This window comes from Primulina huaijiensis, chromosome 5 (genome assembly GCF_012295235.1).
Source record: "Primulina huaijiensis isolate GDHJ02 chromosome 5, ASM1229523v2, whole genome shotgun sequence".
NCBI lineage: Eukaryota > Viridiplantae > Streptophyta > Magnoliopsida > Lamiales > Gesneriaceae > Primulina > Primulina huaijiensis.
Window position 1 is genome coordinate 20,953,891 of NC_133310.1, and position 15,687 is coordinate 20,969,577.

Genomic DNA, 15,687 nt, shown 5'->3' on the forward strand with positions numbered 1-15,687 from the left:
AACATTGGAAGAAAGTTCTCAAACGAAACATTAGTGTCCTTAAAAAGTCCTTATTTTGCCCATGCATGTGCCACTAGATTGGCGTCACGATAGCAATGTTGAAATTTATCCATGTGTCATTGCTCAATAGCCAAGAGAATTTCTCCAACTAGTGGTACCTTGAAGAGCAAAGGGGAGTCCTTGTAAATGGCAATAACAATCGTGGTTGTATCAATTTCAATTATCCATCTTTGTGCGAGCAAGTTTCATGTCACACCTACACTTGTCATAACAACGTATATTTATGTCTATTCAAAAAAAAAACCAACATATATTTATGCCAAGTATGAAGAAAATTTGCCCTAAATACAAGCAGTTTTGGCATAAATAACTACATGTTCATCTCTAAATACAAATTGTTAGATTAGGTGTCTAGCGAGTCAATTTAGCTTGAACTTTATAGACTCTTATATAAAATAATAATAATATTTTATTTTGATGATATTTTACGATTTTATCTAATTGTGATATTTATTTTATTTGTATACTCATGCAATCTGTATAAATAAAGTATTTGAATATACAATATATATCATGAGGTATGTCTCGCAGTATAAGATCATGAAACTCGTTAAGAAACGTACGGTATATTCTTAACTAGTCCCTAGCCGATTCATGATTTTAAAATAAGGATAAAGGTCTCTTGAGTTTGAGATTAGCATTTATGATGTTGACGTCATATTTATTGGTAAGGGCATGGAAATGTTCATTCGTACAGATGAGTGATCATTTGATGATGCACTGAACAACCATCTCTCGAAATTTTCAAGTGATTGTCTCTCATCGAATGGAAAAGTATGTGGTTATGGTTATACACCATTAGTCATTTGACCCGAGACAGCTAGTCTTTAAGCATGCACTTTGATCAGTTTATCGACTCTACTGAGGGTCATTGGGTGGTGTGATTGGGTGTAGTTTCGGAATACATATAAGTCAATGCATTGTAGTCAGAGATTCACCGCTCATCCACGGGTGAAAAATATCTCATGTGACCTGATTAGTTAATAGTGCAAGGTATAGTTGGTCAGAGTAAGACATAGTCATTTTGGAAAGAGGTTTTTATCATTTGCACATATAATTCATTATTATTACTCAAATACATCACATCATTAACGCATTCATTTACAACTCTCGATATACCAATGGTTGCATATTCGATCGAGATATACGAGTTGAAGGAATCGTAGTGTATGCTAATTATAACTTAAGGTTCTTTCAGGCACTATCAGTGATACCTAAGTGATCATGGGGCGATGCTACTGGAGACTCTTATCATGATTTGATGGGTGCAATCAGAATTGAGTTCTGATATTTTTTTATCAAGGGGTTGATGAAAATAATGAGACTAATTAGGGTAAGTTCGAATAAGAATAAATTTTGTTCTGAATCACATGAAGTTGTGAAATCAGGACTAGCTTTATGCCTGAACCAGTGAAGATCACACAAGTATTGAATTATGTATTCACATCGAGTTAGTCAAGTTCAAGGAGTTGAATTTGGCGAATGTAGCTTGATGGAGATCGAACATATTGCTTATAAATTAAGTAATGAGAGTGAAACTAATATTTTAGTGAAAGAGTTCACAAAATTGACCGTTGTAAAAAATGGATCAGTAGAAAATTTTATCCTTCAAAATTTTCATTATGAACGAGATTTGTACCATCTACACATCGACGTAGTCTGATCGTCGATCAAGATTATAACGAATACATAATTATTTATATAGTAAAATAAGAATATATTAATTAAATGATAAATTAGTAGTAATGACTATTAGTTGCAAAATTCTCATGAAANTAATTATAAAAAAATTATCTTTATAAAAGGAAAAACCTATTTAGATCAAGATTAGACTTTTAATATATGTGTAATCAATAGTTGAACCACACACATAACTTTTACATATAAATTTTTGTTCACAAATTTTTTTTCTCTCTCCCTCACACAATCGGCCGACCACCCTCCTCTACTGCACCTCTGCGACGCCATCAAATTTTAAGAATTCCAACGATCAATTCTCGACACAAATTTCGTCTAAATCTCTAGTGCGGTCTGTACTAGGGGTTTAATTTCTAAGCGTGAACCTGATTCAGGAGATTGAATAAGGTTATTGATTCTAGTAGATTGTTCGTATGGATATACAAAAAGAACCAACTTCGCTAATCACAAACTAGTTTAGTGTCCAATTTTCTTGAACACAAATGTAAATCAAATTTGAACACCTTATGGATTATTTAAATCAATTATACCTAATGGAGTTTTGATTATCAAAACACAAAATTTTTAAACTTCTGTTGTGCCTTAAAAAAATAGTAAACCGATCGTAACGCCTGTAACCTCTCAAAATCGTAAGACCAATTCTACATGTAAAACTGCAATTAATTTTTTAAAATACTATTAGTAAACCGACCGTAACGCTTGAAACCACTCAAAACCGTAAGACTAATTCTATATGTAAAATAACAATTGTTTTTTTAAAATACTAACCAACCGCATATGATAATTCGGTTTTAATTTTTTTTAAATAACAAAATTGCCCTGTGATCACCCTAATTACAATCATGAATCAAAGCATCATGAGTAAAACTAGACACAAATTTTAAGAATTCCAACGATCAACTCTCGACACAAATTTCGTCTAAATCTCTAGTGCGGTCTGTACTAGGGGTTTAATTTATGAGCGTGAACCTGATTCATGAGATTGAATAAGGTTATTGATTCTAGTAGATTGTTCGTATGGATATACAAAAAGAACCAACTTCGCTAATCACAAACTAGTTTAGTGTCCAATTTTCTTGAACACAAATGTAAATCAAAATTTGAACACCTTATGGATTATTTAAATCAATTATACCCAATGTAGTTTTGATTATCAAAACACAAAATTTTTAAACTTCTGTTGTGCCTTAAAAAAATAGTAAACCGATCGCAACGCATGTAATTTTTCAAAACCGTAAGAATAATTCTACATGTAAAACTGCAATTATTTTTTTAAAATACTATTAGTAAACCGACCGTAACGCTTGAAACCGCTCAAAACCGTAAGACTAATTCTATATGTAAAACAACAATTGTTTTTTTAAAATACTAACCAACCACATATGACAATTCGGTTTTAATTTTTTTTTAAATCACAAAATTACCGTGTGATCACCCTAATTACAATCATGAATCAAAGCATCATGAGTAAAACTAGAAGCAGGACACAAAGACCAGCGTGAAATTTGGCTGCTCGAGCAAGATATCATTATGATCAAATTTCCACGTAAAAACCACACCGCCACAATTACTAATTTTTGCGCACACATACAGATCCCAAAAGTCTTTACTGAGCCATACCTCTGTACTCTAAAATTCTTCTAGCTCAAATGTCTTCCTGGCTTCTCCAATCGGTTTCACTCCTAGCTGCCCTAATATCAGCGATAATTATCAGAATTGCCTCCGTCGTAATTTCCCGCCGGAGAAACAGGAGAAAGGCGGTGGGAATCTTCCACCCTTACACCAACGACGGCGGCGGCGGGGAGAGAGTCCTTTGGTGCGCAGTAAAAGCCATCCAAGAGGAGTCGCCAGATCTTGATTGCATCATATATACAGGGGATCACGATGCGTCCCCTCAATCGCTCTATAGACGATCCATCGATCGGTTTGGCGTCAAATTGATTAACCCTCCAAAGGTACCTTAAGGTTTTTTCCTGCATCATTTGACGTTGTCCATGTTTACATCCACTCTTAAGGAAATTTTAAGATATAGGCGGTCTTCTGTGCGCTACTTGGTTTTTGCTTCGGGCTATGTATCCAAGAATTGGTAGAATAAATGTGAAAAACGACTCCTGCTTCAAATTGGCGAGTTGAAAGTGCAAGAGCAATCTTCTATCAATAAAGTTCACATTCTAATATTAGATGTGTTATGTTGATGTATTCCCGAATGTGGTTTGCCGAAAAAGACCAAGTCCAGTGATCGGCACACTGGTTGAATTCGACTGGTTTTTATAAAGTTACTTGTTTTTCATTGCGTTTGTGGATTTCCACCTGGAAAACAACTTTCAACATTTCACAAATTCCCACTGTTCGTTGGTGCTTCATTTTGACATGTGGCAGAAGATATGCAATTTAGATTTTGCATGCTCTGATACGTAGTTTTTGTGGATAGTATTTTATGTGCAGTTTATTTTTCTTCACTTGATTTATAAGTTTTTGTTAAAGCAATGTTTATATGTATGCATTGTATCGACAGGTGGTGCATCTTTATAAGAGGAAATGGGTTGACGAAACTACATATCCCCGATTCACTATGATAGGCCAGAGCATTGGTTCAGTATACCTTTCATGGGAAGCTTTGTGCAACTTTACTCCTTTATATTATTTTGATACCAGTGGATATGCTTTTACTTATCCTGTTGCACGAATGTTTGGATGCAAAGTGATCTGCTATACACATTACCCTACAATTAGTCTCGACATGTTATCAAGGGTTCATACACGGAGTTCTATGTATAACAACGGCAATGTAATTGCTAAGAGGTATAGTTCTTAATCTAATCCTTTATTTAACTATTAGTCGACTCCCTGTCGTCAAGAATCGGAAAGATTGGGATGAATAGCTTAATAACTTCAGAATGCTCATAATAGTGATATTTGCAGATATAGTGATTAAACTTGGGTTCCTTAAATGTGAATGCCTTATTCAAGATAAATGCCTGTAACCAAATTGATATCATTAGTAGAGAAGATATGAGGTGTTTTTGCATTACATTCAAGATCCATCTTCTGATTTTCCTGTTATGAAAGCTAAGAAGATTTGAAAATTGGATCAAATTCATCAAATATCTAACAAAAGAGATTCACACCGCGTTCTCCTGTCTGATGTAGCAAGCTTACGTACAGTCGATAAACTTATTGGGTTTACTCTAGTTGCTGGCTGCTCACGAATCTAACTGAACTTTCGTCATGGCAGCGTCTTCCTATCACAGTGCAAAGTGATATATTATATAGTATTCAGTTGGATGTATGGAATAGTTGGCTCCTGTACACACCTTGCAATGGTCAATTCTTCATGGACGGGGTCTCATATTCGGAAGCTTTGGGGGATACTAGATCGTGTTAAGATGGTTTATCCTCCATGTGATACTTCTGGTCTTCAGGTTTGCGTATTGTGATTTTCTTTTGTATAATGAATTTTACTTATTTGAGTGGTGTTTCAGTTTATGTATCAACTTTTGTCTTCCCATACCAACTGGAACTAGTTTTTGAGAACAACCCAGATTAAACCTAACAAAAACTAGTAATTTGAAAAGTCCTTTGCTGTCGAATATGGGTTGACATTCATTTTTCGAAAAGAGTGGGGGGTTAAGAGAGGTTATGACAGAAAATTGAATGTATGGTGATTTATGTGTATTTTAGCTCATACCGAGTTCATGTCTTGTGGCATGGAGAATTAAAGAAGGAAAATGTGATGCAAAGGTCGGACATCTTTTGATTCTGCACGGGCTTGATGCTTTTTGTCGATAGTGTGCTGATCTATGTCTTGCAAACAGGTGCTGCCATTGGAAAGAACGATGAGTCCACCAAAGATTATTTCCGTGTCTCAATTTCGTCCAGAGAAGGTGGGCATTTTATGAGCTCAAGGTACCCATGGTTTATCTATAATTTTTTTTTCGTTTAGGGATTTTGGCAAAACTGAAATTGATCTTAATATTTTTCTTTCAGGCCCATCCCCTTCAACTCGAGGCATTTGCAATTGTCTTAAAAAATTTGGACGCAGATTTGCCTTCACCTAAGTTGCAATTCGTGGGTAGTTGCAGAAATGAAGCAGATGAGGGAAGGTTGCAACACTTGAAAGACCGAGCTAGGGAGCTGAAGGTGGAAAGTGATGTGGAGTTCCACAAAAATGTAACTTACAGGTTTGTGCCATTTCTTTGTGTATTTTGACGCCATGAACTAGCCTATCTTTTGTGAGATTCTACTGACCATGTGTGAGGAAAAGATCCAGTAAATTCTAATACGAAAATCAATCATCTTGCATCGCAGATTTACGAATCACTCTCTAGTTTTTCATATAACTAGAGAATCTTGCATTGCAGATTTATTTATCACTCTTACTTATTGTACAACTATAGCTTGTTCCTATTTTTCATCTGTGTATATTTCTGTCTAAATGGACACTGTCATCCTTCAAATTATCATAGCCGTGTATAAAATGAATTGCTGGTGAAACATTTACCTAGTTTCATCGTTGAACCTGGAATCGTCCAATATTACCACCATATTCGTTCCCTTTTGGGAGCCTCCTGTTATAGCTTCAGTCAATCATTTTCACACTGATCCTTCCATTCATTTTGTCTGCATTTTTATGTGTCTAACTTGTTAAATTGTTTGCTTCCTGTCCAAATTAGGAAACCCATACACTTTACATTCACTCACTTTCCCTTTTCTTCTTTCATTTTCATGGTTCAGTGAGTTGGTGCGTCTTTTGGGTGGCGCATTTGCGGGAATTCATTCCATGATAGACGAGCATTTTGGCATCTGTGTGGTGGAATACATGGCTTCTGGTGCCATACCAATTGGTTTGTTTCCGTTATTCCCATGTCGCAGCATCATTTCCAAATTTATGCGTTTGTAATCAATTAAAAGGTAATAATCTTTGTCAGCTCATAATTCTGCCGGCCCTATGATGGACATTGTGTTGCCTGAAGGTGGAAAACAAACTGGATATCTTGCCCAAGACGTGCAAGAATATGCAGACGCAATCCTTCAAATCTTAAGAATGCCTGAATCTGAACGGCTTGAGATGGCTGCAGCTGCAAGAAAACGAGCTTTGAGGTTCTCCGAACAACGTTTCTATGAAAATTTCAAGGATGCCGTTCGACCAATCTTTCTTCATACCCACTAGACGATGAAAATTATGGGTATAAGGGACCCTGTAACCTGATTTTAGAAGTCTAGCATGCGTGTTTTAACTTGAATACTTCGTTACTCAGGTTTTTATCTTTAAACCAGAGAAAGAAGAAAATATCAGGCTACATCGAGTGCCACTGAAGATATTTTGGAACGGAACCGAAGACATTAAGCCGATCTCGGTACAACTTTGACATTACAAACCTGATAATTTAGAAAACTCTTTAACCATTTTTAAGCATGTCTGAAAATTCATGAAATAATGTGATAATAGCAGAAACAATCGTGTGTTTGAATACATTAAAGAATTTGATGAAAGGGAGTGAGTTAGGTGAAAATATACTAATCAAGTAATGGTTTTCAATGTATAACATTTCCGATGTTTCATGCGAGGGGAAAAACCTTTTAAATCTTCATATTTTATTGTGTAATACTTGATTCGTATTGGCTGATGTAACGGTCAGATAGAAGGAATACATCCCACATGAATGACTGCACAGTAAATATACCCATCTCCAACCAATTGCATATACAATATATATGCACAGTTAAGATGTTTCGTTATACGCTTTGTTTCCTCATAGGTTGATCGAATTCTACAAATAATCAGACTTATAAAAGATTAATGTTATTCATGTATTTTAATTTATCGTTTGTATTCTGCATCATTTCATTACATGAATCAAACGTTAACTTAATGTTTTCATATGTTTCATATATTGATATCAATTGTGAGTACCAAATTATTTTGAAAACACATTAATTAAATACAAAATATACGGCTCTTAAGCAAAAAAGACCTAAACCAGTTATTTTAACCCCTAAAATACAACGATGTAAATTACGAACAAAGATGACGAGGTGTGTGAGACAATTGACAAACGCATAATGCTGGTTGACCAGAGAAGAGGAAGAAGAATATTGCGTAGGTTGCCGAGCCACTCAATATGATATATAGGATGATAATAAAATTTCATAGTTTTTAATGAATGTAAATGAATAAAGTAATTTTAAATAAATAATATTTCCATACTGATTTTCTAACACGTCGAACGTAAAATCAAATGTAACATCATAAGCTAACTGCCAACGGTTTCGTGATTACAATCTCAACCGTTTCCTAACGTAATTTCACTTTTTTCCTGGGAAAATCCGTTACCTATTCGATATCAGTTACTACACATTTTATTATTTGAATTGAAATTATATATTTAAAAATAGTGAAATGAAACTGATATAACCAACTAATCCAAATTTGTTTCCCCCATACGCCACCAGTTTACGGTTCATGCCAACTACTCCTCTTTCCTTCCTCTATCTGCAGTTACGTCCAAAACCTTCCTCAAATCTATATGCATATAGATATGCGTCTATATTTAGCTCTGTGAGATCATCGATGGAGGGTGCTGGCGGTGGTCGTGGTCGTGGCCGGGGGAAGATGGATTCTTGGAATAAAGAAGAGGATGATTTGTTGAGGAGCCTTGTGGAGGAGCACGGGCCGAGGAATTGGTCTTTGATAAGCAGTGGGATTCCGGGCCGTTCCGGGAAGTCTTGCCGGTTGCGATGGTGCAACCAGCTGAGTTCGGAGGTGCATCACTGCCCCTTCACAGCGGAGGAGGATGGCGTGATCTTGCGGGCGCATGCCGTTCATGGGAATAGGTGGGCTACTATTTCTCGTCTCTTGCCAGGGAGGACCGATAATGCGATCAAGAATCATTGGAATTCCACGCTAAGGAAAAGGGGCGGATGCTTGGTGGGTGAAGTAGCGGCGACTAGGCGGAGCTTGGAGGAGGACGGTGGTGAGCCGTCGGTGTCGGGGTTGAAGAGGCCGTGTTCGCGCGTGTCGCAGGAGCGGAGTAGTTGTACTAGTGGGGATGCGGCTTTGGGGGTGGATAATATGGGCCTTAATGGGCCTGATGGGCTGGATTCACTTGATCTAAGCCTTTCACCTCCCGGTGGAGGAGTGATGGAATTACCCGTGCTAAAGGAGGAAGCGATCGAGACCGTTAATGAAGGGCCAGAGAAGAAATCGACGGTGGAGATTGGGGATGCTCGCTTCAAGGAAGGCCTGCGGAGGATAATAGCGCAAGAGGTTCGCATCTACTGTGACACGCTACTGTCTGAAGATGGGCTTCCTTTTGGGCCTCAAAATCAAAGCACTGGCTAAAGGTGGCTTGTTATTGGGCTTGAGTTCTTGCAATGTGTACAGGGCCCTTACAAAATTAAGGTGAAAATGTTGAGAATGGCCCATATCATATATCTGACTAACAATTGAACTGAAATAACAATTTTGCCCCTAAAAAACTAATTGGTACAAATTTTTTTCTAATATTCTCGTTTTGAGTTTTGACTCTTATTTCTTTCTAAACTTTGTGACTATTTTTGTGAATTCGTGTTATAAATCATGTTGTAAATTATTTTGGATATGAAAGTGTGAAAAATATATGGATAACGATGATGACGACACGGTGAATCAAGATGAGAAAATTTGATTAAAGTGTTATACATAAAAGTACTTATTTGATTTTAAAAAAAAATGAAAGACAAATAAGTGAATGTCATCTCATTGAAGGACACAAATATGAATAAGGTTAGTGGACATCATAAAAAAACTATATATATGTGTGTATAATTCATCAATATTTAAATATTATTTAACTCGTGAAATTATATGATAAATGATATATTGTGCACTCGTATTTGTGATTTATAATGTAAATATTTTCAAAACTTGAGTCCAAGCTGGATGATTTCGGAATAAATTCATTTAATGAATTAAAATTGATGTATATAATCTAACTTTTGTAACGACTGGTTAAGACTTAAATTAAATATACTTAAATGCTTAAATTTAATGTGAAATCTTGAAATTTATGGGGTTGGAGACTATATATATGCATGCAACAATTTTGTTTTAAAACCACACTCACCAAATGTTAAACAAAAAGTTATTCATTTTTTAAAAATTTGATTTCTCTTCGTTTTTATTCCAAAGAGGTGATTATGAACAGTTATAATTGATATTCTGTCATAGTAACATTTTGTGTTATTTGCTACTAATATTATAGTTTTATTATGGAAGACAGACGTCTATACGATTCTCAAATAATCAAGAACGAATGAGCGAATATGTTTTAAAAAACTCCGTTTTTTATATGTCTCAGTCACCTACTTGTGACATTGAATTAATTATATAGAATTAAGTAATTTCCGGAAAAATTTATTATGGAGTTGTAATTTGGGACTGGTCAAATATGGATTAATTATATAGATTTTGATGATGAAAAATTTGAATTTATATAACTTTTTCAATGAGTGGATAAATTAAATGCTCATTGATTTGTACAAAACAAAATAAAAAAGTAAAAATAAGAAGGGGGAGTGGGAGTCAAACAAGAAAGTCAACTCGAAGCATGCAACGACACAGCGGGCAGCTTGGCTGTTTCTTCAGCCATTCATCCAAACACCCCGAGTGAAAACAATGGCGGCATTGCGGCAGAATCTTAACCTCGTCCGCATCTCCAAATAATCCGAGGCATATACAGCACTCAGCCCCGGCGCTCGCCTCCGCCGCCGCACCGTACATCACAACTGGTATGTCATCGACCGCCACTGGGTCGAGGCCCAGTGCTGGCTTCGGCGCCTCCGCGTGGGTGGAGGAATTCGAGGGGGGCAGGCGCCTTCGGCTGGCCCACCTCGAGCACAGGAAGAGCACGGTGAATAAAAGTGTGATGCACAGGAGTGTTACGCCGATGAAGAAGAGAACAGTCCCGTTAATTTGCAGGTTTGAGTCCACGTCGCAATCGGCCAACTGGTAGCGGGAGCCCGAGCGGATCATCGGCTGCCGGAATCTTTTTTGTGATGACGAAGTCTTCATGACAGCATATGTGAAGTGTTAATGTGGGAGAGATCGAGAAATTACGATCAATTACTTCGTGTTTTTCATGTAAGAAGATACGAAGGTCGAGGTTTCTGGTTGGAGATATATAGCAGCGGAGGAGATGGGACGACTCAGTTAATGTTATGAATTATGATAATATTAATATTAATTATTAGGTAGCTCGAGCTTTTGCAAATATTATGTTTTATTTTATTTTAAAAGATAATAATTAATGTTTTTATAAATGTTTCAAAAAAGAATTCGATAAATAATTAAAGATAATTAAAATTTTCAATTTTTTTTTAAAAACTATTATTATGAATTAAAAGAGACGTTTTTGTGCTCTGACAACAATTTTTTTTTAATTTTTTTTATGATGTCATCTACTACTTTTGGTGCAGCACTAGTTAAACATTCGAACTAACTCAATACTCTGCAAATCACTTTAGTCGATAAGTTTTGCATGACAAGCTCGCCTAAAAAAATGTTGGCAGGAAAATCGAACTCTTGACCATTGACATATTCTATCAACTTGGATAATGTTGGGAGAGGAAATGTGTTTTTCTACTATTATTAATTAATATATCCAAAGAGTGATGATCGAATACATCGATAAAATTTGTTTTACGAATAAACAGGTCTTATATTATAATAATTTGATTAAATGGACTATAATATATCTTATTATAACAAACTATTGAGTCTGACTAATCATATTATATCGTATACAATATGAATCCAAGTCGATTACATATTTGCATTTGTAATATTGGATTCATGAATCACATTAATGACAATATAGGTACATTTTTAGGAACTTGTGTGGTCTATGTCAAATTATACAATCCCAAATATAGCATGGTTGAACATGACTCTTTTTTTTTTTTTAGTATATAGTTTTTTCTTTACAAAAATCAAATTGAAGAATTAACTAATGATATTGGAGTCACATATTACAAATATAATTAAATCATGTGAGGATTTATAAAATTTTAATCACAACTTTAAATAAAAACGTGGATGAATAGGATGAAAAAATCCTCTGGTCCACTAGTCCACTTGTTATTTATTTTTATTTTTGTTTTTGATAAATATTAAACTAAAGGGTGGGGAAGGCTCGAACTTGAACTACTTAAAAGGAAAAGTGAGTGAAACCACTTAGACCAAAGTCCGGTCTCCACTTGTTACTTGTAATAGTGCTTAACTTTGTTCACACAAGTTTTGTATGAACGAATTATTAAAAATTAAACGTTCAAATAAATTATATATAAACAAAATACAACATTTTATTTATCTCTATTTTTTAAAAAATAAAATTTTTTATTTTAACCGGTTATCTTGCTTGAAATATTATTATTTTTTTTTAAAAAAAAAGACAACTGTTTTTTCTTTGATTCGTTATATTTTGTTTATACATAATGTTTAAGGCATTTGATTTTTAATAATTAGTATAAACGGAACTTGTTTGATCAAAACGTAGCACAATTTGAAACACCAAATTGAACAAAAGATTTAGTACCGAGTGACATGATGTTTGGAACAATTATCTAGAGCTTTATCTTAGACTCGTCTCTTGTACATAACATCTCTACGACATATGATATATTAAAATGTAGAATTTTATATCGACATATTATTCTATTGGAAAAATCTAATTTTTTTTAAAAAAATATCTTATGTTAAAAGTAGATAAAGACTCAACCAATACTCACAACTGAAATTGGATTGGTCTTTATAAAAAGCACCGATATTTCAAAGCTAACATTTTACTTTTCTCAGCTTTTGGATAGATATTTTCTCCAAGCTCTTTACCTAATTCCTCTTGTTCCAAGTTCTGATTGTATTTTCTATAGACAAATTTTTAATTCAAATTTGATTTGAGTATTGTTCTATGGCAAAAACTTGTGTGAAACGATCTCACGGGTAGTATTTTGTGAGACAGATCTCTTATTTGCGTTATTCATCAAAAATTATTACTTTTTATGCTAAGAGAATTACTTTTTATTTTGAATATCGCTAGGGTTGATCCGTCTCACAGATAATGATTTGTGAGACCGTCTCACAAGAGACCTACTCTTCTTCTATTCATATTTAATTTAAACATATATATTTAATTAGTTTTGTATTACCTTTTAGATTAGGATTTCTATCCAGCAACTTGATGATGGGTGAACAACTAAAATAGTCTTAAAATGGAAATAAAATTGGACTTTACTTGTAAATCATGAATGACCAGACCCAAGTTTAGCAATTAGGTGCCGTGAATATTGTCACTGATATATAATAAGATTTTAATTAAATCATAAAATACATACAAACACCTATAAATATCAAAACGCGACCAAGTTGTGTAGATAAAAGAAAGCTCTTTTTAGTCGTGATTTGGGTTAACAATATGTCACTTTTAGACCACTATCTTAAAGATTCATCGAATTATTCACATTCATCTTTACATAGGAAGTTTACAAAATGCAATAATCAAATGTCTTTGTGTTATTTAATAATTGCAATCGCATTAACAAACTATGAAATCCTCAAATTTTTTTATTTTCGGTCAAATGCTATTAACATGTATCCAAACTCATATATCTATGCAAGTGGTAGATCTATAAATTATATCACCTTATCATGTTATAAATCTAATTTGGTTCTCAATTATAATATATAAAATCACGTCGAAATTGATCATGTTCCAAAGATGTAATAAACACAATAACACAATCAAATATCCTTAAAAACAAATCTAACCTTAAAAATTAAATCAAAACATAAATATTTCGGGAGCATGATCTCTTAAATCTTAACTAAAAGAAGAGAGAAAAAAAGAAAAAACGCTATTGTGTTCTTCTTGTTCGCTTCCCTCTTGTGCTAATGCTTCTTTTCCTCTAGCTCTCTCGCTATTGCAGCTACGTTTTTGTGTCTAAATCCCTCCCCTTTCGTGTACTAAGTTTTCCTTCTTTTTTAGGCATCCTAGAATCCAGCATTCTTTTAAAAAATTGGAGCAGATAATTTTTCTCTTATCATGTCGCGTGGGACAATAGAAAATAACCGCCCTAACGCGAAGTCTTATGTCAATTTTCTTGTTTTTTCTGCAGGATGTGCTGGGGCAGTAAAAAATAACCGCCCTAGTGCGCTTCGTTGCGTCACAACCGTGTTATTCTTTTAAGTTGCATTGGGACGCTCATTTTTTTATCGCCCTAACGCAACACATTCAGCCGAGCCATGAAATTTTCTTCAGGTTGTGTGGAAGCCGTTATTTTTACAGGTCATAGCACAACCTCTGTTACCCGATTTTTGCTCAACCACCTTGAGTTCGTATTTTTTTGTCATTTTTGCCTACAAACCAACCAATTCAAGTGAGAACGGACTCTTATACACAAATTATTGAATAAATAAACAAAATACAGACTAGACACAACAAAAACATGCTGACTAAAACATACTTAAGACACTTAAAATCAACATCTATAAGACATTGACGTAGGTTGAACTCAAATTTGATAGGTTTTTTTCCCCCTGTTTTGACAGTGATGAAAGAAGGGAATTAGGCAAATACCTCTCGAATAATCAAATCATACCAAAGCAATAACAACCATAAAGTTGAACTTTAACTAGGATTCTAATGGCGAGCTTCCTTGTTTTTTAACTTGGGTTTCGAATGACAATGGTTACAATCTGAAAATCCTGGAAGAAGGAACACAACCAGCACGAGGAAGAAATTGAAGTCCAGAATTTTACGACAAGGTCTAAAGATGGCTATGCGTAAAGCGAATCCAACATAGTCANAGTGTTGAATAAGGGGTGTTCTCGGACAGAACATGCCGCGCCCGAGCGGTAGTTTTTGACCGCCCGAGCGTGGAGCAAGTGACACTCGGGGGCAGAACCTCTCGCGCTCGGGCGCGAGAATTCTACCGCCCGAGCGTCGAAGCGGTGGAGTGATAAGAACGAGGCTTCTTTCTCATTTTCTTTATTTTCTTCGCTACAATTCGAGAATAAACGAGAGATTTCGATTTTCTTTCGTCCGAATCGACTTCGAAACGCTGTCTAAACGCGAAACAAATTATATATTTGTGATCGTCGCGTCGAGGGCTTCCGACTGAGGTAATTTTCTTCGAGTTCCAGCAGTTCTAAATATCAAAGTGCTGGAATAGCATGTATTTGAAGTTGAATTTCTTATATGTAGTAGAATAACCGACAAGAAACTCATATTCGAAGTCGGAATTGAATTAGGATATGATTTTGAATTGATATGCATTTTTGAAGTTTCAAATGAGATTTGAAACTCATATTAATGATTTTGGATTATGGTATTGATTGGAATGAGTATGTTATTGATGTAGATAAAGTATTATACCGATATCTTCAGGCTACATCAACTGGAACGAAGAATTGAGGTATGTTGCGACCGGGTAACATACGACAGGTATATGTATCATATGATATATGTTTGATTGATTTGATTGATTGGATTGAAAATACATGTCTATATGCCTTATTTGTTGAAGTTTATGTGGCATACATGACATGCACGTTGAGCTATGATCCTTGGATACCCTGATATGATTTGATTTGATTATGGGGTTTGTGAACACAATGCTATGTTTGGTATTACATGACCCTTAAAGCATAGACATTTGTGGCCCCGATGATTGGATATGAGATTTGGGATTTGATGGCGCTTCGTCGACGCTATCATACGAGTATCCCTTATTGAGGCCGGTGTGCCAGCTCGAGCATTGATTTGATAGCGATTCGTTTGATTCTGACATGTGCTCAGTGGATGGGCATTTGACCCGATACCTCCACGACATACATGCATTGCATCCCATATATCATTGTTTAGATATCTGGGGTATATATGATTGGTTGTTCCA

At 35.1% G+C, this 15,687-nt stretch overlaps 3 protein-coding genes across 4 annotated transcripts; 2 read left to right on the forward strand and 1 right to left on the reverse strand.

Moving 5' to 3' along the window:
• The first annotated feature begins 3,300 nt into the window (after positions 1-3,300).
• Positions 3,301-7,287, forward strand: LOC140977028 (GDP-Man:Man(3)GlcNAc(2)-PP-Dol alpha-1,2-mannosyltransferase-like). 2 transcript variants are annotated; one of them, XM_073441550.1, is made up of 8 exons: positions 3,301-3,713; positions 4,274-4,560; positions 4,994-5,180; positions 5,574-5,642; positions 5,746-5,939; positions 6,493-6,602; positions 6,687-6,944; positions 7,036-7,287. In XM_073441550.1, exons 1-7 carry the CDS (start codon positions 3,408-3,410, stop codon positions 6,926-6,928), a joined length of 1,395 nt encoding a protein of 464 aa, XP_073297651.1. In that variant the 5' UTR covers positions 3,301-3,407; the 3' UTR covers positions 6,929-6,944; positions 7,036-7,287. The 2 variants fall into 2 exon arrangements, with proteins under 2 accessions (XP_073297651.1, XP_073297650.1); XM_073441549.1 differs by lacking the exon at positions 7,036-7,287 and having other exon boundaries at positions 6,687-6,986.
• Positions 7,288-8,208: 921 nt separating this feature from the next.
• Positions 8,209-9,232, forward strand: LOC140977879 (transcription factor MYB77-like). Its single transcript, XM_073442607.1, has one exon. The coding sequence runs from the start codon at positions 8,222-8,224 to the stop codon at positions 9,098-9,100; it is 879 nt and encodes a 292-aa protein (XP_073298708.1). The 5' UTR covers positions 8,209-8,221; the 3' UTR covers positions 9,101-9,232.
• A 1,089-nt stretch (positions 9,233-10,321) lies between these two features.
• LOC140977729 (RING-H2 finger protein ATL66-like) lies at positions 10,322-10,810 on the reverse strand. The gene has a single exon (XM_073442472.1). It carries the CDS (start codon positions 10,808-10,810, stop codon positions 10,322-10,324), a length of 489 nt encoding a protein of 162 aa, XP_073298573.1.
• Between the last annotated feature and the right edge of the window lie 4,877 nt (positions 10,811-15,687).

Coding starts and splice junctions, on each gene's coding strand:
- LOC140977879 (XM_073442607.1), top strand. CDS start 8,222: ATGCCAACTACTCCTCTTTCCTTCCTCTATCTGCAGTTACGTCCAAAA.
- LOC140977729 (XM_073442472.1), bottom strand. CDS start 10,810: ATGAAGACTTCGTCATCACAAAAAAGATTCCGGCAGCCGATGATCCGC.
- LOC140977028 (XM_073441550.1), top strand. CDS start 3,408: ATGTCTTCCTGGCTTCTCCAATCGGTTTCACTCCTAGCTGCCCTAATA. Junction 4,561..4,993: donor GGCAATGTAATTGCTAAGAG/GTATAGTTCTTA, acceptor TCGTCATGGCAG/CGTCTTCCTATCACAGTGCA. Junction 5,940..6,492: donor CACAAAAATGTAACTTACAG/GTTTGTGCCATT, acceptor TTCATGGTTCAG/TGAGTTGGTGCGTCTTTTGG.